Genomic DNA, 23,503 nt, shown 5'->3' on the forward strand with positions numbered 1-23,503 from the left:
AGCGTTGCTTTCTCTTTACTTTTGCATTCATGACTTATTCAGTCACTTCCCAGCACATGGGAAAGGACATACTGTATATCGTCAACTATGCTATAATTACATATTCTTCTGTTTAATTTTCCATATATGACTCAATGTGAAGGGAAGGGGAAAATGCGCACTGTAATATAATAATAGACTAAGTATATTTGGAAAGAAGTATATTAGCCAAAGCCTAATATCTTAATTCTTCTCCAGCATATAATGCTGTGTTTACTGCAAGGTCAGTTAAGTTACTATAAGGGATTTTTAATGAAAACAATTATAAATTTAAAATAACTGTGTTTAAAGCATTAAACAGCCACTAAGGTCAAGTGATTACAGCAGTTACAAGACCCGTGGGACATGTTCACACCAAAACAAAGTGAATAAATTACCTCAGCTGGCATGTGTAATCACTAAGTGACCACAGAGGCTATTCAGTGCACAAGCCCAGAAGAGTTTCATGCAAAACCAATAATGAAAATTTATCAGTCAAGGGAAAAAAGCATAAGAATTAGCAAAAGTTATGCTATAGACTACATAACTATAGGGAGCAGAAGACATGATGTGGAAGGCAGAGTTTGATGAATGGTGGACCAAGGCTGAAAAACACAACAGGCACAGGAAGAAGAGCTGACATTAATGAAACAAGGTGGGAGAGATAATATCTTCTATTGCAGTGTTTCTCAACCTTTTTGATACCAGGGACTGGCTTGCTGCTTTCCTAAACTGTGTCAGTGAGATCTCAGGGACCAGCATTGGTCCATGGACCAGTCGTTGAGAAACACTGTTATATTGGACCAATTTCTGTTGGTGAGAGAACCTGAAGAAGAGCTCTGTGTAGGCTTGAAAGCTTCTCTCTCTCTCTCACCAACACAAACCGGTCAAATAAAAGATATTACCGCACCCAACTTGTGTCTCTAATATCCTGGGACCAACACAGCTACAACACCACTGCATTTATTAATGACGCAGATAGGTAGGACCCAAACCTAAATACCTTATGTAGCCAAAACACCGACTGTGTCCAGCAGGCATTTCAGGTGCACAAAAATTAAGAGTCATAAGGCAAAACGAAGGACTCAGTCCTGCATACAAAACTCTTAATCAAGTAAAAATGGGGTAGGATATTAATCTCTTGACTTTGGCCTTGGTTTTTCTGCCAAAAGGGTGTGTTTTTATAATGGGATAACCAATGTATATTAGCAATCCCTCTAAAATCCCAGTGGAGCAAGGCCCTGTAGTTTTACCACGAGATAAATTAGACCAAGTCAACTACAGGTGGGAGTATACTGTTGACCTGACCTAGCTACCTTGCAGTGAAAACTACAGGTGGCTGGTTTCACACCAGGATTTTACAGCAGAATCACTAACCTGCGTTAGCAATCCTGCTGTACAAAACCCTTTTCTGCGATACACCCATAGGCTTTGATGGGAATTCTGTGTGCAGAAAGGTTTCGGGAACAGACCCTAACAGACAGGATGGGATGAACAGCTAAGACCGAATGAGAGACAAAAGGAATACCATTGTGCAGAAGTGAGAATAAATCTTAAGAATAGGAAACAGAAGATGATTTGCTCACCTCTAACATATGTAGATATTTCTATGCCCCCATTACTACACTATCTGAGCATCTCACTATTTTTATTATATTTCTCCTTACAACACTTTTATGAGATAGGGCAGTGATATTATCCCCATTTTACAGATGGCGAACTGAGGCTCAGACTGACTAAGGGAGTTAGATGCCTAACTCCCATTGAAGCCATTAGTAGTTAAGTGCTTAAATGCCTTTAAAATTCTGGCCCCAAGTGACTTGCCTAAAGTCACACTGCTCTAATTCCAGGAGAGGAGAAGAGAAAATAGCAACAGATCCACACTGGCAGGGCATGTAATGCAGGAGTGCCACCTATAAGGAATACCCACCACCACCACCACCTCACCCTATACAAGCACCTTCGTGGATGCTCGCTATAGAGATGGAGAGCAGCAGGTGGGGCAGTGCTCAGGGCATGGCCTTTCTCCATGGTTTCATGGTGATGACATTTTTCACAGTAGCCACAGAGGGGAGAGGTGGCTACACACTAGGCAGGAGAGATGTGTTGCCCTGTCACTCTTCCCCCACCTTCTTCCACAGGGCCATTCAGTTCCTCTATGCACTGCATAAATAAAGGGGAGTGTACAGGCACGTCCCAAGGAGAGTAGGGAAATTTCATCACTGTGAGGTCTGAACAGAACTCAAGACAACAGATCACCTAAAAGAAAGCTAAGAATAACTGCAACCATTATATGGTGGGGAAAAAATCATTTGCAGCCTCATTCTAATACGCAAGCAGAGTGGCAGGTACTGTTTTGTGTATGAAGTTACAGGTGGACTCTATGGACTACCAAAACCAGAATGAAATACAATAGAGATCTCCTTTAAACATGCGAGGGAAATATAGATGTGCAAGGGCAAATCATATGGTCCTCTCACTGCCTAAGACTAGAGAATCTGGCCTATTAGACATATACGCCACACCAACCTCTGCCAGCCCTCTGTGTATGTGTATACACATATACACACATATACAAACACACACACACATATATATATATATATACACTAAGAAATCCCTTAAATAAATATTGGAGGCTGGAACGTATCTATTCAGTGAATGATAACATATGTAATTAATGTTAACCACAGAGCAATATGAATAAAGGTACTAAGCTATACACATGTAACTCCTGCACACATATACTACGCACATACACGAGGGGCTTATGTGATGAAATTGAATCATAATAATTGGTTGTCAAAAAAAGGGGTATCAATATGGAACAATGAAAAAATTTACTTGTGCTGGCTTCCTGCATCGCAGATTGGCATCTTCAAATAAAGTGCTGTATCTCAGCACTATCCTTATCAAGATACTACTATGGTATTTTGGAGTAATGACTCAATATTTAGACACTGCACTGAGCTCCATCCATAGTGGGTACTTGGGTCTATGGGCTCAGGACAGCAAATCCTTCCAGGAGCAGCCTGCCACACAAGGGGTCTGAAGACTGAACCGTCTTTAACAATAGTGCTCCCTACTTCCCTAGTGGGACTGGCTCGTTTTGGGGGGGGAGCATATTCAATCTCTTTTGAAACCATGTATCCCCAAGAGTCCCTGCACACGTCTGTGCATATGGACTCCAGTTTTGACAGGCCTTTGTGGAGGCTGCACAAAAAGTGATGGCTCTTTGTATGCTCCTCCTCCTATACTCCCACATAAGCTCCTGTCACATTCTGACCCTGTACTAACACTGTTGCAGAAAGGGATGTGTTTTGAACCATTTGAATACACTAGGACTTTCTAATCATAAGGGTGGTGAGGCATAATTACAGCAGGATGGCTGTAAGGAATACTAGAAGCCATTATAACCAGTATACAACAGCCAGAGGAGGGGCAAATATTCTTAAAATAAGACAAGAAACTATGAGACATTGAAAGCAAGTGGGGGAAAGAGAGTAAGAAAGTATAAATGCACAAGACAGGGAGAGGAAAAGCAAGGAGGAGGGTGAGAAAGGCAAAGGATGTGGAAGGAAAGCTCTTTTGTTCCTTTTTATGAACCAAAATAAAAGTCCTCTCTCATCTCCCTAAAAGCCAAGAGAATCCAATGGGATTTAATGATGCTATTAACAGCCTTTAGAGACGTGGTCATCACACAGCAGCAGCTGAAAGAGAGTGCAATGACTGGGGCACAGTGCAATGACTCAGCCATGGTTTTAAAAGCTTTTATATAATGCTGCAGATTTATTTTGAGAAGGAAGAGATTTTGGAAGACCTGCTTGCTCTGTTGGGCCATCCTAGCGTCTTTAATACCCCTAGTGCAAACAGTGACATGGCAACACATAACTGGCCCATGATATCATGTGTAACAATGATGCCTGGCACATGGGAAAATCCATTCTCCTGAGTATAACCTACTCGCTGCAACCTGCCCCATTCTTGCGGAGCTGCTGTCATTCTCTTAATGACCCATCAGTATCAACTGATCACTAGGACACACCTAGCAAATTCACCAGTGCAATAGGTGCTTCCATCTGGGAAATTCCAGAGCATAGCAGGAGTCAGCAGTCAAAGGGTTAAAATGGCAGCCCTCCTTTATCTGAAAGGTGCACTCAATTCAGTAACCACAACCACATACTGCCTAGTACAACCCCTTTGAAACTGCCCCTCCCAGTGGTGGGAAAAGGGTTTTTTTGGCTGCAGACCCAGAGTTACAGAAATGCCAGCTGCCAGTGGGACATACTGTGTGCACACATCCAGTCCCACCCTTACAGTGTACACTCAGAGCTGCCGCATAGCTCCTGTACCCTTGCCTTGGAATGACAGAGGTCCCTACCCCAAGATAATGCAGTGATAAAGCAAAATATCTCAATTCATGTTTAATTAACACGATCATATTAGACAGAGCACATCACATAGGAACAACTGAAGCAGGGGTTGTGGAGGTGGGGTCTCCAAGTGCTTTAATTCAATTAGAAAGCAGTGAGTGACACTTGGACAGAAAAGGTTAATTGGGGTCACCAAAATGCAATAATTCCTTACCTAACCAGTCATTAAACTTCTTAACCTCGGAGGGCAGTCCCAGCTCGGTGAAATCGCCTGTGTGGAGAAGGATGTCCCCATAAGGCATCTGGATGCCATCTGTTCTGGAGTGTGTGTCTGAGACGCAGACAAATCGCGTGTGGCCCGTTGGTTTTGGAGTGTCATATGGGATAGGGTCGACCCTAAAGCAGACACATAACAGAGCCCATAACAGTTACATGGGTTACAACCCTCACATGCATTACTTTAAATATGAACATAAATCTATAGACACAAAGTGCTTAGGGAGAAAACTGTGGAAGATCAGAAATGTCCCGTTGTCTAGGACTCCATAATGCAGCAGCATGAACAACCCAAAAGGTAAACACTTTCCTGACAGGAAAACAAGACCGTCAAAAATTATACATGATATGGCCTGCCTAGCACCAAGTCCTGATATTAACATCAATGAAGAAATCAGAGAACATGGATTCTAGAGATGTATAATCCAGTCAGACCTTTTTCACTCAACCAATAGCAGGGGTCGGCAACCTTTCAGAAGTGGTGTGCTGAGTCTTCATTTATTCACTCTGATTTAAGGTTTCACGTGCCAGTAATACATTTGAACGTTTTTAGAAGGTCTCTTTCTATAAGTCTATAATATATAACTAAACTATTGTTGTATGTAAAGTAAATAAGGTTTTTAAAATGTTTAAGAAGCTTCATTTAAAATTAAATTAAAATGCAGAGCCCCCCGGACCGGTGGCCAGGACCCGAGCAGTGTGAGTGCCACTGAAAATCAGCTCTCGTGCCACCTTTGGCACGCATGCCATAGGTTGCTTACCCCTGCAATAGATGCTACCACATATCTTATTAAATGACCAAGTGCATAGGCCATTAAATAACATCACTGCCAGCTGGGCCAGAATAGTCTCCTAATAGGCTCGATCCTGCAAGAGACTGAGCAACAGGATTTCAGTCAAGCTAAGTACTAAGCTACATGCTTAATGTTAAACACATGAATAGCTCCATGGACCTCAGTAGGACCAGCCACATGCATACAGAGAAGCACACGCTTACGTGCTTTGCTGGTGCTCAGCACCTTGCAGGATGGAACTGAATGAAAGGGAAAAAAGTGAACAGCCAGCATAAGAATAAAATTGATTTGTTTTTAAAAAATGCCTTCAGTTTTAGTAATGTGATGTGTTATCTGTAAGAGAAATAAGACAATTAATAAGAAAACATAAAGCCTAGTAGTGTTCCTCTTTATTTTTTTTTAAATAGGCATATATATCTATTTATGTCCTGAGCTGTGTGACGACCTCCATGCATAGGTCCAAATTCTTTGTTGGTGTAAATTGGCAGAACATCGTTGAAGTCTATGAGGTGGTGCCAGTTTATGCAGGCTGAGAATTTGGACCACACAGTGAAAATGTCACAAGAAGAGCTGACAAATAACAGAACTGTGTAATATAAAACAAGATACATGGAGCAATATCCCACAAGATCATATCCAGAAAGTATGTAACGGAACATTCTACTGAGTCACATACTATATGGAGCCAAAGGATCTTGTACAGAACTCTGAAGATTTTTAGATCTTTATTCTCACTACTGCTTCCTAATCCAGACTCAGGTGACGTGTGTGTGTGTGTAAAGTGTGGGTTTGTGTGTTCATTAGCTGTCCCTCCCCATCCTCAGTGAAGTCTAAGATCAGTGTAAACTAGGGAAAGTTGCAGCCGTGTAACTATGCTGATGTAAACCCCTATCTTTGATACTTAAATAGTCCCCATCACTGAGTGAATTTAGACTCACAACAACCCTGTGAGTTAGGGAAGTGCTATTACCCTACTTTACAGGCACAGCGATTAAGTGACTTGCCCGCAGTCACACAGGAAGTCTGTGACAGATTAAAGGGTTGAACGTGTGTCCTTCAAGTCCTGGAGTACTACCCCAACCACTGGACAGACCATATCCTTCCTTTCTTAAGGGCAATAAACCATCCCAGTGCAAAACGGGGCACGTACTAGTGCAACATACCCTGACAACCTATTGGGATAAACTTCAGTACCGCAAACCTAATTTTACACTGGTGCAGCCTATCTACACATGGGGCTTGCACTAGCGTAAATACATTAGTGCAAAAGACGAACTGCTGTATAGACAGGGCCTTAATGGAAGAATACTCTAGCTAGTATTTTTTTTACTACCAAGAATTTATTTACTTTATAGCATATACTACAAAACATTTCCTGAATAGTGCCCAAGTGCTACAAAGGTGGGTGTGCTAGGAATGGATAGATCACATTGCTACATACTAGTATCCTATGAAGCACAATCATAAATAACTAGGCCTAAACCACAGTTCACTTGTCATATAAATGAATCGAGTTTTTGTTGCATTTGTTCACTGATTTGCTAATTTGTAAAATTCAGTCATTCATAAAGTACCTCCCAGGTACTGGTGCAAATCAGTGAGGTTCAATTGTATTTAGTTGAATTTATTTGCTTGGCCTTTATTTTGCAAGTTGGGTGAGGTGGGAAGGAGCTGTTTGGTATGTTACTTGCACTTGTTCCTGTATTTTTTTTTTAGTACTGCAAATATTTGTTTTCCCAAAAAATAAAATAATGAGCAGATTGTATGATTATATGGCCCATATAACTGGTTATCACCATGGGTTTAATTGGAAACCCAAAAAGAAATCCTAACTCCAACACACAATTAATGGGTTTTTCGCCACAAGGGTTAGAAATTAATAACGCTTTTACCACAGAGAAAATTCACTAATCCACTGAGATCACACTGGCAACGTGGGCAGAACTGTGATTATAAGCAATAGTGCTTTCTTATTTGGCATCTTCCTTCCCATTACTGAGGCTAAATTGAAAACTTTGAGATATATATTACCAAGTAAATACATGGGTCTCTGCAGCTACGGTCTTATCAACATCTCTTCTTCTAGGAATGTTTCCTCCAGACAATACAAGAAATGAATGTCTGCTTTCATTGCTGTAGCATACTTTGTTCGGGTATGTCTGCATTAGAGATGAATAGCATCATCGGATCTTGTGGCACCCACTTTTGCTTGTAAACATTTTTCCCTGCTCCCTCCAGCTCATTCCCAAACATGCTGGTTGTTTCAAGATCTGCTCTGCTACAGGCAATCCCATCAAAGCATATTATTGGAGACTGGCTTATGGTTATTTTCTATGCATGCAATAACTAACCTAAAGAGCATAACAAAATCCAAATTCATTAAGAGCCTTTCTTCTCTTTGTGAGTACTATGATGTTGCTGCATAGCTTTTCCTCTGGATTTGCGCTTAATTTCCTCGGTTATTAAGCAATGCTAGTTTACTAAATATCTGAAACTAAACCATTGCAGGTTCTTATACCCAGCCCATCAGATCACCTGACAAGCTGAATATTTCAACATCCTCTTCCACCAACAGAGGCTTAGGAAAGATGGTGTATTGCTAGCCCTGGCAGCTGAAGTTCTCTATTTATCCACAGCTACAGCATAAGCCGCAGCAATGCAAACTCCCCCTACATCACAATGCCAATGAAACTCTCAACTACCTCCTTGAGTAAGAAACTCATCACACTCCATATCCATTCAGTCCTTGGTCTGTCCACTGATGTGCATACTTGTTCATTAGGATCTGCATTGAAACCACTTATTCACTTCACAGTAGCCACTCAGGGCATGTCTACACTAGGACAAAAAAAAGCCTGTAGCTGGCCCAGGTCAGCTGAGTCAGGCTTACACGGCTTGGGCTCCAGGGCTGTAAAACTGCTGTGTAGATATTCGGGCTCAGGCTGGATCCTGAGCTCTGAGAACTTGCGAGGGTGAGGGATCTTTTATTCCTGTGTAGACATACCCTCAATGGCCATAGGATAACAGATTTCAGGCTGGGATTTTTAAAGGAACCAAGGGAGTCGTATCCAATTCACACTGAAATCCAATGGGAGAGGGGCATTTAATTCCTTAATTAATCACTACCAACCTGAGCCATATTAGAACCAAGGACTGAAAGGAGAAAGGCTCTGTTTTCCTTTATCAATTCCCTGAACCACTCAGCACCCTGTCCCTGCCCATCCCCAGGTTTTGAATAAAAAGATCCCAGCTGGCAGAATAAAACACCTTGAAGATTATTCCACTGTCACATCTGGAAGGGGGGAAGGAATGGCAAACATGTTTCCAACTTTGTGAAATATAGCCTGATGCTGCATGATTTTACTGGGCAGCCATAGCTTTCTTTTAACAAAAATAAATAAAGCATATTATTTTTTTCACATGTGCATCTGTTTTGATTAATATGGTAACCAGGTAATACAAAGCACTGGGTGTGACCAAAAGCAGCACTGTATTCACACCCTACACACTACTGTAATAATATTTATACAAATATGCCTTGTGAGGTATCATTTGAAAACTAACACATTGATCATCAATATTCTTGTGTAATGTATGTATGAAATGCATATTAAGAGTTATGAGCATAAGATGAAATTATGAGTACAACCTGTGGAGTGGGTCAGCCAGTTTCTCAAAGACAAAGGACCAGCTGACTCCACTAACCAGCTGTTATCAAAGTTGACTGGCAATCACCTGTCAAGTGGCCATTCTTTGGCAATGGAGGGGGCAGGAACAGATCGAGCTGCATTTCAGAATAATAATATGGGACCTCTTTCACCACAAGACTCCATGTCTTCTTCCTCACAGCGGGAATGAACTTAACTAGTGGTAACCCTCAGGAAAATGCCTTTCAAAAGGGTGAGTGGACTATAAAAGTGAGAGGCAAAAATACCCCAGGATCTCTCTCTTTCTCTCTCTCGTCAATTCTACCTAAAACAACAAAGGAACTGGCCCTTTGACTTTGCGGGCAGCTCCTGACCTGAGAATTTGTTGCTGGGAACATGTGGTAAGGATTTTACCTTGAACCAAGTCTAGCTTGCTAAACGTTAGCTACTAGGAAGCATTTTATCTTTATTTTTCTTGTAACCATAATACCTTATATTTGTGCTCACTTAAAATCTCTCTCTCTCTGTAATTAAATAAACTTGTTTTATTTTTAATCTAAACTAATCCAGTGCTGTGTTTAAAATGAACTGTTTGGTAACTCCAGTTAAAAGTATCAAATTGTTGAATATTGACCCTTTACTGGGGCAATGGTCCTTTAATATCTGAACTGTCCAGGAAAAGGCAAGGAAAAGGTTTTGGGAAAATTTGGGACTAGGAGTGTATTGGAGTCACTTTGCAAGTAGTAAGCAAAGCTGATAAAAGCCGGAGTTATGACTGGAGTGTTGCTGACAGGCTGCTGAGGTCAGAGTTGCTGGACCAGGGTTGCAGCTATACACAGACTCAGGGTGTGACCTGCATACTGGTACGCTGCTTGTGAGCAGCCCTGGTTGGAAGGTACAACAGCAAAGCATTGAGAGGCACCCAAAGGTGCGGGGCAGGCGGTGACACAACCCCTCACTAGTATGGACTGCATCCCAGAATGTGAGACTAGGGTAAAAATTTTAAAGCACCTAGATGACATACGAGCCTACACCCCATTTTCAAAAGTGGTCTCATGAATCTAAGTGACTTAGATGCTTTTCACATTTTTTTCCTGAGAATTCTAGAGTGCTCTATGCCCAATTAATGATATCCCATTAGATACCTGACCATCAAATGCTTTCTAAGATTAAGAAGAGTAATGGTAAATTCTGCACGCTCTGGGGTAACACATATGCGAAATAAATTCTATGACAACAGATTTTACGAATCAGAAGCAATAGGGGGTATGTATATTATGCATAGACCCTGCCCCCCAAAACAACTGCTCAATTTAAAATAAGGTGCTTTTACCATCAGCTTTCCAGCTCTAACCTCCTGCCCTATAGAAGACCCCTTGTCTAAAGGCTCCTCATTACACTAATATATTAGCTTGAGAAGTGTGGAAATGAGCAGAGCTGTGGGTGGATGGGTCCATCACCATCTATATAAAGCTACCTCCACTAAGCCAATATGGCAGCCCTGAGCAAAGCACAGTAGCTTATGGAACTATATTGACAAAAGGCCACATGGGGGCCAGGAGAGCTAGGTGTCAGTGTAGAGACAGGGTCTTCAGCATGCCCCAACGTACGTTGCAGCAAGGTGAGACTAGCTTCCACAGCACTAATGCAGCTGACTAGAAATTCTGCGGTGGCTTCATTTACATTTTAAAAATTAATGTGTTACTGAAAATGAAAATAAATACTGCAATCATCGCAACATCCCCTGTGTAATGATTTTCATATTAAATTTCATTTATTTTGCATTGTTTCTACATTTTCAGTTTGAGATATGCCACAAATATTTTAGTGACAATGCACAACTGCGATGCAGAAGTTATCAAGGGGGAAAGCTAGAGGTTTTGGCAGCTAGATGGGAGACGATTGGAGCCTTTGGCACATGGGGATGCATGAGACATTGAACAGTGGGATAAGTACATTAGCTGGATGTTTCTACTCAGTAGTGAAATAGTTAATGTTGACATGTAGTCATCTCTCGATTTCAGACCAACGTCTAACTGAAATGAATGGGGCAGTCCAGATTTCTCAGAGCTACTGTTGCAGGCTCTCTGCAGAATGAGGGGCAGAGAGCACTGCATCAGTTAACTTTGAAAACAGAACCAAATGTATCTTCACTACCAGGAAGGCTGTCTCTCCCCCTCCGCCCCCTTTTGGTGTGTGGAGAAGCCAATCCCCAAATCCCCTTCCCACCAATTATGGAAGATTTCCAGGGACGCTGCAACTTCTGCCTGGCAGAACTTCCAGTCCTCTCACTGGGAATACCCCGCACAGGGAATCATGCAGGTAGGTAAAACATTTACACACATCACACACACAAATTTTATTTGTCCTCTCAGGCATTTTTTAACACAAATTTTAGCAGCAATATTATTGCGTACAGTCTACTGTTCTTAAACTGCCTTTGTTGGTTTTGCTACAGGGGATCAACTTTGGGGCCACCATAAAGGATTTTACCCTTTTCCAGATCTGCTAGCTGTGGAAATGGATATTGGTCATGCCTCTATTATATGTTATTTGTCACCAAACAATTTTTTTTCTAGATGAGTTTCTCCACTGGAGTAGGTCTACATCTGAATTTTTAGTCATGCTTTAAACCCATTAATTAATATATGTTAATTAATGCAATTGTAAATTCTGGTGTAGACCAAAACCATTTGTTACTAGTCAATCTTAACTGTAGGCTACAGCAACAAAAAATAGTGCCTAGCAATCAGCAACACACATTTGTCTCCTGGTACAAACATTTGTGTAATATCTATACTAGAATTTACAATGGTGTTAGTTAATATGTGCTAATCATTTGTTAAAAGACAACTAAAAAATTCAAAAATGTCACCTTCGTTCGCAAAAGTAACATTCACACATGTTGTTTCTGTGGGTCATTTAGAGGGGCAATAAGTTAAATATATATTAAAACACAGCTGTGTTATTAATATTAACTAAACGTTTTAATCAATTACTTTTCACCATTCATACTTTTCACCACCAGTGGTGATGAATTGGGTTTGTTTTTATACTTTACTGTCCTCTTACAGAGCCCCTGTTACCCCTATTTCAAATTTTGTAAATTAAACACTCTGCAGTAAAATCAGTACGCTCAGAAATCCTCCCTCCCCCCTCGGAAGGAGCAATACAAATATTTCCAGCAAATGCACTTAAAACAAGTTTGGTTCTAAGTGCTGACACCTCCCCCTCCTCGTCTATGGCTTTAAGAAAACATATTTGTACTTAAAATGGATATACCAAAAGAACAGATTTCCCAGAACATCGCCCCTTTCTCTCTGTGGGCATGAGATTGCACACACACGTGCACATACATGGGGTTTATGAAAAATAAAAGGAGGACATTTCTGTGAAAGCGCCTTCTTAAAATATTGACTACACATCATCAGGGATTCCAACTCTTGTGATTTTATCATGAGTATCGTTATATTTGTTAATTTTCTTAAAGCCCCAATGCTGGAGTCCATGATTATGTGAGACTCACAGCTTTCATGTAAAAAAAAAAAAAGAGTATGTTTCTAGCTCTCCTGGTGCAGAGAAATGCATGAAAATATGACTTGAGTGCACCCTAAAGACTCGGAAATCAAAAGGCAAATAAAAAATACCAACATTTTTTATTTATTTTAAATCTCATAATTAAGCCAATTTTGTGATGTGGGGAGGCCTGATTTATAATTTTGGAATGCTTTCAGGTGGCAATACTGCATTATGGTCAAATTCTGAATAAATACCTCCAATGGGTGCACATGCACATTATTCTGGAAGCAACACTTCAGCATCTGCCTTTAAAAATTGGATCCAAAATATTACAATCATTTTTCAAATGAGTGTAATTGTAAATTGACATGTTACTAAGAACCGTATCACAGGGGTGTACTGGAGAAAACACACCAGTAAATGGCACATCCCTCCAAAACTAAAAATTGGGTAAGGGTATGAACATTTTTTGGCAGTTGTGAATACTGAGGGAAAAATAGCTTAAATGACATAGATTCCAATCTCCCAGTTACCAGATCTGTGGACAGGGAGAAAAGGTTAGCAACACGAACAGCTAGTTCTTATTAAAAAGGAGTTGTGATCCACTAGTATGCTCCAGAAACCTTACGTTTATCATACAGGACACCTACTTCCAAAATGATCTGAATAATACTGCTGAGTAAGAATTTGGGGTCCCGAATTCATTCTACTGACCTCAGTGATTATGTCATTTCACCAAGTTAAATAAGAATTTCCTAAGAAACCTTCTGCAGAATTTTTTTAAAAATTGTCTTAATATAATAAAAAGATTGGACAATGGATTAACTTTTCAATATTTATAATTGTTGCTCCCAACCTTGAAATGGGAACTACAAGCACTTTGGTAAATGGACAGGCAGGTTGTCTGGTAACTTCTCTAAATGTATCCATTACTGAAAGGAAGACTAGTTAGTAAGCAACTTCGTACAGCACTAACTCTCAGTGTATCACAACCGATATCTTGACATCTCCAGCAAGAGAATATACTGACAGTGAGAATATACACTGGAAAATGACATCATGTTAGAACGTGTTAACTGACATATTACTTAGTAGCACTCACTATACACAAGACTGTTGTGTATGAAATCATGTTAGCTGTTTGTAGTCAGGCTGCTAGATCCAGACTAACAAATATTCAACATCATGTTCATTAACAGAAGTTATAACATGATGCCAGTTCCCACTGTAGACAAGCCCCAAAGACACTTGTTTTCCACCCTGTCTAGCAAAAGAAGCACACCAGGGTAATAACACCTTTCTTATTCTTATTACCAGATACTAGATTTACACATATGTCTAAGAACAGATTATCACCAAATGTTTAAAACATCAGTTTTCATTCCAAAATCTTTATGCACTTGTTACTTCCATTGAAATCTATAGGAGTTTTCTGTGGGACTGTAAAATGGAGCCCTACGTGTATTTGAGAGAGGTGATATTTGTGACTCAGTGCAAAGCCTTTGAAAAAACTGCTTTTACCAAGCTGTAACAAGACTCTGTGCACGCATTTCTACTCATGCCAGTGTTTCCAACAATTATCGTTGCAGGAAAATTTTGGATCCTGTAATCATAGGAACCAACTCCATGGGTGCTCCAGAGAGCACCCACAGGAAAAAAATGGTGGGTGCTGAGAAGCCAGCTCCTCTCCTTCCGCCAGCAGCCCCACCAATCAATGCCTCCCCGTACCTCCCAGCGCCTCCTACCTGCCGCAGATCAGCCTTTTTTGTGGTATGAAAGCGGCGCTGGTGGGGTAGAGGGAGGAATGAGTGTGGGGCACGCTTGGGGGAAGGGGCGGAACAGGGCAGGATGAGACAGGGCAGGATTGTAGCGGGGGTGGGAAGGGTGGGGCGGGGGCTTGGGAGGGAGAAGGGATGGAGTGGGGACGGGAAGAGGTGGAGTGGGGGTGGGGCCTCGGGCAGACCCGGGGTGGTCAAGCACCCCCTGGCACATTAGAAATTCAGCACCTCTGTCTGTAATACAGTTTATGGAGCTGCTTACTCCCTGGGATAGTTGTGAGGTTAAATGGAGAAGACTGATTAGTATCTACGGTTACAATTTGTGTAAAAGAAAATAAACTTTGAAAAAAGCTGTCCTATAAACAGTTTTAGTAACAACTTCCAATCCTTGACAAACATTAACAATTTAAGACCCAAGCATTGGTTAACCCTCAAGCTATGACTGGAATAGAGGCACAGAGAGGCTAAGAGTCAGATGTTCAAAGGTATTTAGGTGCCTAAAGATGCAGATAGATGCCTAATGGGATTTTTAAAGGTGCCTAAGTAGTTAGGACCTAACCAGTTTATCTGCTTTTGAAAATCCCATTAGACTCCTAACCAGATGTATAGATGCCTAAATACCTTTAAAAATCAGGGTCTAACTGACTTGTCTAAGATTTCACAGGAAGCCAGTGGCAGAACTGAGAACTGAATCCAACAGCCTTGACTCCGAGACAGTGGTTCCCAGACTGTGGGTCGCAACCCCAAGTGGGGTCATGACATTAGCAGATGGGGTCACAGCGATCTCTAGAGCGCACAGGATGCCATTTTGCTTCACACAACACGACCTTGCATGTATAGTGCATATGAGGTCACAATGCATAGAGCAGCGGTCAGCAACGTTCGGCACGTGGCTCGCCAGGGTAAGCACCCTGGCGGGCCGGGCCAGTTTTATTTACCTGCTGACGCGGCAGGTTCGGCCGATCGCGGCCCCCACTGGCTGCGGTTCGCCGTCCCGGGCCAATAGGGGCCATCGCTCGCCCGCGCCGCTTCCCGCCGCCCCCATTGGCCCGGGACGGCGAACCTGCCGCGATCGGCCGAACCTGCCGCGTCAGCAGGTAAATAAAACTGGCCCGGCCCGCCAGGGTGCTTACCCTGGCGAGCCACGTGCCGAACGTTGCCGACCCCTGGCATAGAGGATGCCATTTTGTTCTACACAATGGCATCCTCCGCACAGCATGACCTCACATGCACCATACATACAAGATCACGCTGTTTGGAGGATGCCATTTTGTGGAGCAAATGGCATCCCTCATGCAGCATGACCTCACACATACTGTGTATGTGAGGTCATGCTGTGCAGAGGACACCACTTTGCTCAGCATTCTCCATGCTGTCCGGAGTCCTGGGAGGAAATAATTCATTAAAATGGGGTCATGCCAGCAAAAAGAGTGGGAACCACTGCTCTAAGGCCTGTTCTACACTAGAAACATTTGCCAGTATAGTTATGTCGATTAGGGGTGTGATTTTATTACATTTTTATACCTGCAAAAGCCCTAATGTAGACGCAGGTATATTGGCAAAAAACATGTTTTTACCAGTACAGCTTATTTCATTTGGGGCTATACCAGCATGTCACACCACAGTCCCTACCTGGAGCGCATACACCCCTCCCCCATGGAAGGCGACAGCATGACAGGTATGCCAGTCTCAGTTTCCCTTTTCAGATTCCCCAGTAACTCCATGCAAGCTCTCTTGACACAATAATATCTTTATCAGAGGGGTAGCCGTGTTAGTCTAGATCTGTAAAAGCAGCAAAGAGTCCTGTGGCACCTTATAGACTAGCAGACGTATTGGAACATGAGCTTTCGTGGGTGAATACCCACTTCGTCGGATGCATGCTGCTTTTAATAATATCTTTGGGGCTGGTTTATTATAAGACATTGTTCAAATGGTTCAAAAATAAGCCCCAAACACGTATACTATTGTTCTCACCCCATGTAAAAGTTTGTGGATAACACAAAGCTGGGAGGTATTGCTAATACAGAGAAGGACCGGGATATCATATAGGAAGATCTAGATGACCTTGTAAACTGGAATAATAGTAATAGGATGAAATTTAATAGTGAAAAGTGCAAGGTCATGAATTTAGGGATTAATAACAAAAATTTTGGTTATAAATTGGGGACACATCAGTTGGAAGTAACAGAGGAGGAGGAGGACCTCGGAGTATTGGTTGATCACAGGATGATGATGAGCCACCAAAGTGATATGGCCGTTAAAAAAGCTAATGCTGTCTTGGGATGCATCAGGCGAGGTATTTCCAGTAGAGATAAGGAGGTGTTAGTACCGTTATACAAGGCACTGGTGAGACCTCATCTGGAATATTGTGTGCAGTTCTGGTCTCCCATGTACAGGTACAGAGAAGGGCTACTAGGATGATTCGAGGAATGGAAAACCTGTCTTATGAAAGGAGACTCAAAGAGCTTGGCTTGTTTAGCCTAACCAAAAGAAGGCTGAGGGGAGATATGATTGCTTTTTATAAATATATCAGAGGGATAAATATCAGGGAGGGAGAGGAATTATTTAAGTTTAGTACCAATGTGGACACAAGAACAAATGGATATAAACTGGACATTAGGAAGTTCAGACTTGAAATTAGACGAAGGTTTCTAACCATTAGAGGAGTGAAGTTCTGGAACAGCCTTCCAAGGGGAGTAGTGGGGGCAAAAGACATATCTGGCTTCAAGACTAAGCTTGATAAGTTTATGGAGGGGATAATATGATGGGATAGCCTAATTTTGGCAATTAATTGATCTTTGACTATTAGAGGTAAATATGCCCAATGGCCTGTGATGGGATGTTAGATGGGGTGGGATCTGAGTTACTACAGAGAATTCTTTCCTGGGTGTCTGGCTGGTGAGTCTTGCCCACATGCTCAGGGTTTAGCTGATCACCATATTTGGGGTCGGGAAGGAATTTTCCTCCAGGGCAGATTGGCAGTGGCCCTGGAGGTTTTTCGCCTTCCTCTGCAGCGTGGGGCACAGGTCACTTGCTGGAGGGACTCTCTGCACCTTGAGGTCTTTAAACCATGATTTGAGGACTTCAATAACACAGGCATAGGTTAGGGGTTTGTTACAGGAGTGGGTGGGTGAGATTCTGACCTTAAAGTCTATGAGTCTATGGGTAGGTCTACACTTACCCGGTAGTTCGGCGGCAAGCAAATCGAACTTCTGGGTTCGACTTATCGCGTCTTGTCTGGACGCGATAAGTCGAACCCGGAAGTGCTCGCCGTCGACTGCGGTACTCCAGCTCGACGAGAGGAGTACGCGAAGTCGACGGGGGAGCCTGCCTGCCGCGTCTGGACGGAGGTAAGTTCGAACTAAGGTACTTCGAACTTCAGCTACGTGGAGTTGCGTACCTTAGTTCGAATTGGGGGGTTAGTGTAGACCTGCCCTATGAGTCATTTATAGCACCTGACATCTTCATCCCACAACACCCCAAATATCACGCACTGGCATCTCTGACCATGACCAGACTCTTTGGCAGTCCTCCTCTGTCCTTATACCCAGACAGCCACGCTAACCCTTCTTACTGTAACCCTGCTCTTCCCAGCAACTACCCCCACAACCTGTCTACTGGGAGATAATCTTTACCAGGAGAGTATCCCTTACTCTTCCTTGCCCTCTCATGATTCTTCTAGGTCCAGCTCTCTGGTCCTGGAGATCTTTCCAAGTAAGCTCCTCTGCTGCTCCCCTACTTTCACCTCTCTGGGCCTCAGCTCTCCCTCTGCCGCACCTGACTTCCGCTCTCTCCAGCCCTGGCTCTCTGGTTTGGGGATGCCAGCCGGCAAACCCTTCTTGCTGTTCCCCTGCCTTCAGCTTTCTCCCAGGTACCAAATATACAGTCTTTGGTAGCTTTCATCTGCCCCTAACTCCCACTCAGGCAGCTCTGATTCATGAGGTCTCTCCCAACTCACTGGGTCTCCTCGAACTGACTGGGTTCTCTCCCTGTCTCTGATTCTTCCTGGTCCCTTATAGCCCCCGGGTACTGCCACACCCTCTTAATCGGCCAAACAGGAACACCTGTTCTGGCACAGGGGCACTGGACCTACTTCCTTCACCAGGGCCAACCCCCCCGTGACACAGCAAAAGCACATCTGCTGGTACAAACGATGTCTCCACTAGGAGGGTTTGTCAGTATAGCTATAGCAGCAAACCCTTTCTAGGTTAGACAAGTCCTTAGACCCCTGCTATAACCAGTAGGCACACTGCCTCCCTAAATCTATTTTGGTCATATGTCCTGGAATCCTAAATTCACATCTTTGCAGATCATTCAGATGCCCATTTAAGGGCACTGAAAGTTGAGACAGCCATGTTTTTAACCCTTTAGAAGGAGGATGCCAAATTCATCCCTGGTGTAGCTCCAATTATTTCAGCTGAATGCCTGAGCGTTATACAAGGGATGAACGTACTCCCAGAGTGGTTAATGCTCCAGCCCAAGCAGGAACGTCTACCCTGCCATTTTTAGACCTTTGGTGCGAGCCCAAGTCAGTTGTCCTGGGCTCTGAGACTCGCTGACATGGGTTTGTTTGTCTGTTTGTTTTTGCAGTGTAGACATACCCAGTAACTGCTAATTATGTGAATGTGTGCTGCTATGCTTTATGACCTAGACTACTTCCATGGGGGATTGAGCTGGGGCCAAAAACCTGTTCAAAGCAAGGATGAATTATCCTGGACAAACCCAGTGATTTCCATTTTTATTAAGGGCCATATATTGCCATCAATGTGCATGCAGAATTCCCATTGATGCTAGCGGAGGATCCATGAGCAGACAGAGTAGAGGAGAGTAAATAAAATTTCCTATTATTCATACAGCATGTGATATTATTTTAAGGAATTAAACGGGCTTAAACTGTCCATTATCAACAGATTCAATTTGTGTGACTCAGAACAAGTACACAATGCATTAAGAAGCTACATGTTCAAAACACAACTTATCTTCCTGGACAGATTTAGTGGAAACCTATCTTGACTGGGATACAAGGTTTCTCCTAACCTACATTCTGATCTGAGATTTTCAAGTAAAAAATGTTTCAGATCTGACCCTGGGCACCAGCAATCTCACTATCCTTCTGCCAAATAAAATACGTTTAAAGTAATGAAGCACTTTTAAAAAAACTTGCATTTTCTAAAATTTTGCCACTCGGTTTCATTTTTCACATATACTTCAGATACAGTCACATGGTTTCTGACCCACTCCTATGAGTAAACAAGAAGTTTTCTGCAGGGAGAGATGTTTAATATACAGTTCTATGCAGAGCAACCCAGCTCCTTTTTCACAGCTGTGTCCTCTTCTCTTAATATCACCTCTGTTCACCCACACATACTGATTTCTACTAGTTTCCATGCTACACTAAAATAAAGCTTTCTATTCAGTGTCCTGATCACCAAACAAGCTGAAATCATTAAAGTTGTTGGCTGACACCATAAAAACGTTTACATGATCTACAGTAACACAACTGGCCTAACTTACTTACGCTAATTCTACACTACTACTAATTCTATTGGGTCTGTTTCTAATGCCATTTACACCAGCATAAATTTGGAATAACTCCACTATAGCCAATGCAGTTATTCTAGATTTAGACAGGTGTGAGATCAGAATCAGACTCATAATTTCAGTAAAAATATGTATTTGTTCCATATAACATATTTTAAAGTAGGAAGAAAAGGTTAGAGCCGAATTCTGCTCTTGTTTGTGCCACCCCACAATGACCTCAGTAGGGCCACATAAATGCAGTTGCAGAATTTGGCCTTTAAGTTTTAACACGCCGAATTTTGATGCTGCCCTTACCCCCCTTACCTTTTTAGAGGTCTATTGTAGTGGCCCTCTTAAGGCTCATACCTGGTCTTAGATGTACATGATTACCACTGAAGCACATCCTAGGATAGAATTAGATCCCAAGTACAAGAAAATATAATGGCTCAATGACTGGAACTGAGGGGTGTTCTAATGTCCTCTGGATATGCAGAGCAGAATCCTAAAACTTGATTTTCCTCACATTTTAAAAAACATCTCCATATTTCTAAAAGATCATGTCAAAAACAGGGGAAACTATCAGTTAAAAAGAGGTTATCAGATACAATCAGATGCATCTCTCTTTCCATGCAACTTAAATAGATTATGACAAAAAAACTACAAGACAATTGCTGTGCCCCCTCAAGAAGAGGAGGTTACTCAACTTGTGCAGAAGAATGATGGATCTTCAAGAGCTATGGATACTCCACTGTAGGTATATGTGCATCCCTGTGCTTCTCATCCGAGACCTTTGGTAGCTGGGTCTGTTCGGCCTGCACATGCACTCTCCCTTCCTCGTGCTCTGCTTCGAGGCTATTTATTGCTGTGTGGGCGAACCACCCTGAGTTGCTTCTCTACTTCAGAGTCCATATCAAGAATTCAGAAGTAGAAGGGAGGAGGGCGGAGCACCCATGGAGAGACACTTCTTGAAGAACCATCGTTACTGGACAAGGTGAGTAATTTCCTCTTCTTCTTCTTCAAGTAGTATCCCTATGGGTGCTGCACTGTAGGTGACTCCCAAGCAGTATCCCTAATGGGAGGTTGGGGCTTCAGAGTCAAGTCTGTTATGGATGGTAATACTGCGGAGCCGAAGCTAGCGTCGGAAGCAGAGTCCCAGTAATCGCATAGTGTTCTGCAAAGATATGTATAGACGCCCAGGTGGCTGCTCGACAGATTTGCGAAATGGTAACATTCTTGAGGAAGGTGACAGAGGAGGAAACCAACCACATGGAGCGTGTGTGAATTCCAGATGGAGGTACTATATCATGACCATTTCCCCTGAGTCATGAGATTATTGAGGTGTGTACCTCAATCCAAGAGGGATGCATCCTTTCTGAGAAGCAAAGTTGGGGGGGAGAGGCTGAGTGAACGGGACCCCCTTACACACATTTTACAGGGTATTTCCACCAATTCAGGGAGTGTCTGACCCTGGAAGGCATCAAGAGAGGTTCATCTAACCTGTCTTTCTTTAGCCTGTAAACCAAGATGAACCACATCGGCAAACACCTCATGTGTAGCCTGGCATGAGATATGATGAACATACCGGCCACTATGTGCCCCAGAAGCTGATGGCAATGTCTGGCCGAAGTTTGAGGGCTGGTTTGAACTATCTCTAAGTGTGGATAGGCTGTGAAATCTATGTTATGGAAGGAGCACCCTCGCTTGCAGTGAGTCAAGGTTGGCTCCTATAAACTCCAAACATTGTACTGGACTTAAACTCAATTTTTGGATGTTGAGGTGCAGGTCTAGGTTCATGAATACATGCATAGTTCTGTGGGTGAATGGTAGGGCTTCTTCAAAGGAGCAGGCCTTCAGGAGACAGTTGTCTAAGTATGGGCAGATCATGATCCCCTGGGTACACAGGTGAGCCACTACTATGGAAAAGACCTTGGAGAATACTCTGGGAGCCGACAAGAGGCCAAAGGGGAATACTCTGTACTTCTAATGTCCTGATCTAGAGGAAATATGGGGACTTGTCTGTGGGACGGTAGGATCGATGGTTGGAGGTTGAGGGCCGAGAACCAATCTCCCTGTTCCTGAGATGAAATAATCGCTGCTAGTGTGACCATCATGAATTTTTGGGCCTTGACAAATTTGTTCAGTGCCCTGAGGTCCAGTATGGGTCTCCAACCTCCCTTTTCCTTGGGGATCAGGAAATATTGAGAGTAAAAAACCTTTGCCACGGAGATGCAGAGGGATGGAGGAGGTAATCTATCTCCTGTCGCAACAATCTCTCGTGACAAGGGTCCCTGAACAATGATGGAGAAGGGGGTGGGGAGGAAGCGAAGTGAAATGGATAAAATACTCATTGGCGATAACCTACAAAACCCATCTGTCGGATGTTATGTGTTCCCAATTGTGGCAGAATGGGGAAAATTGGCATCCAAACTGATGCAATGGATTGGGAAATTGCAGCTAAGTCTAAGGGAGTGGTCCCTCAGGACCTTGATCTCTCAGATTGCGATGTTAAAGATTATGGGCTTGATGGTTTGAACCTCTGGAATTTGAATTTCTTTCTCTGTGGCTCATAGTAGCATTGTGGTGGAAACTGTGGTTTATGCAGTCTGTGAGAAGGCAGAGAACTAAATTTTCTCTCTTGTCTGGGCATATAGATCCCTAGTGACCGAAGTGTGCCTCTGGAGTCCTTGAGTGTGTGGAGTGACGCATCTGTCTTCTCAGCAAACAACTTAAGAGCCTTCGAAGGAGAGGTCATCGACAGTTGCTTGCACCTCCTTTGGGAAGCCTGAAAGATACAACCACAACTCTTGCCACATCATGACTGCTGTTAAGATGGAAGGCCACTCTTTCAGATGCATCACGTGACTTCTGGAGTGCTATTTTGGCCACTAACTGCCCTTTGTTGATAATGGCTCAAAATTGTTCTGGTTGTGATTCTGGAAGATGGTCAATGAAGTGTTAAATTTGGTATATACCTCTCTCTATATATAGACATAACGCTGTCCTTGGGAGCCAAAAAATCTTACCACGTTATAGGTGAAACCACGTTATATCGAACTTGCTTTGATCCGCCGGAGTGCGCAGCCCCCACCCCCCAGAGCACTTTACCGCGTTATATCTAAATTTGTATTATATTGGGTCGCGTTATATCGGGGTAGAGGTGTAGTTTATATAATTACGTTTTGCAGTTAAGGCCTGGTAGTTTGCAATTATAAATTGCAGAGTAGCAGAAGCACAGGCCTTTCGTCCAAATAGGTCAAGGTGCTTCCAGTCCCTATCATAAGGGGTGGGCTTGGAATGATGTTGCTGGCTACGGGAGTTCACTGTACCTATCACGATGGAAATAGGCGGATGGTGGGAAAAAAGAAATTCAGTATCCCTGGGAGGTACGTAATATTTTTTATCGGCCCATTTGCATATCAGTATGGCCAATGCTGGCATTTGCCATATAAGCTTAGCTGGGTCCAAAAGCACCTCATTGATGGGGAGCGCTATCCTGGAGGAGGATGTATGTAGAATATCCATTAGCTTATGGTGAGTGTCTTATCTCCTCAAGAAGTATCTTTAATGCATCTGCCACC

The 23,503-nt window shown here is 42.8% G+C and overlaps 1 protein-coding gene across 1 annotated transcript in view; it reads right to left on the reverse strand.

Annotated features, from left to right (window-relative positions):
• The window catches only part of MPPED2 (metallophosphoesterase domain containing 2), a 124,893-nt gene that overhangs the window by 75,972 nt on the left and 25,418 nt on the right, over positions 1-23,503 (reverse strand). Inside the window, exon 2 of the mRNA XM_065404021.1 lies at positions 4,606-4,787. Coding sequence (XP_065260093.1) covers positions 4,606-4,787 — 182 coding nt within the window. The remainder of the gene's footprint in view (positions 1-4,605; positions 4,788-23,503) is intronic.

Source organism: Emys orbicularis, chromosome 4 (genome assembly GCF_028017835.1).
Source record: "Emys orbicularis isolate rEmyOrb1 chromosome 4, rEmyOrb1.hap1, whole genome shotgun sequence".
In the NCBI taxonomy this organism is placed as follows: domain Eukaryota; kingdom Metazoa; phylum Chordata; order Testudines; family Emydidae; genus Emys; species Emys orbicularis.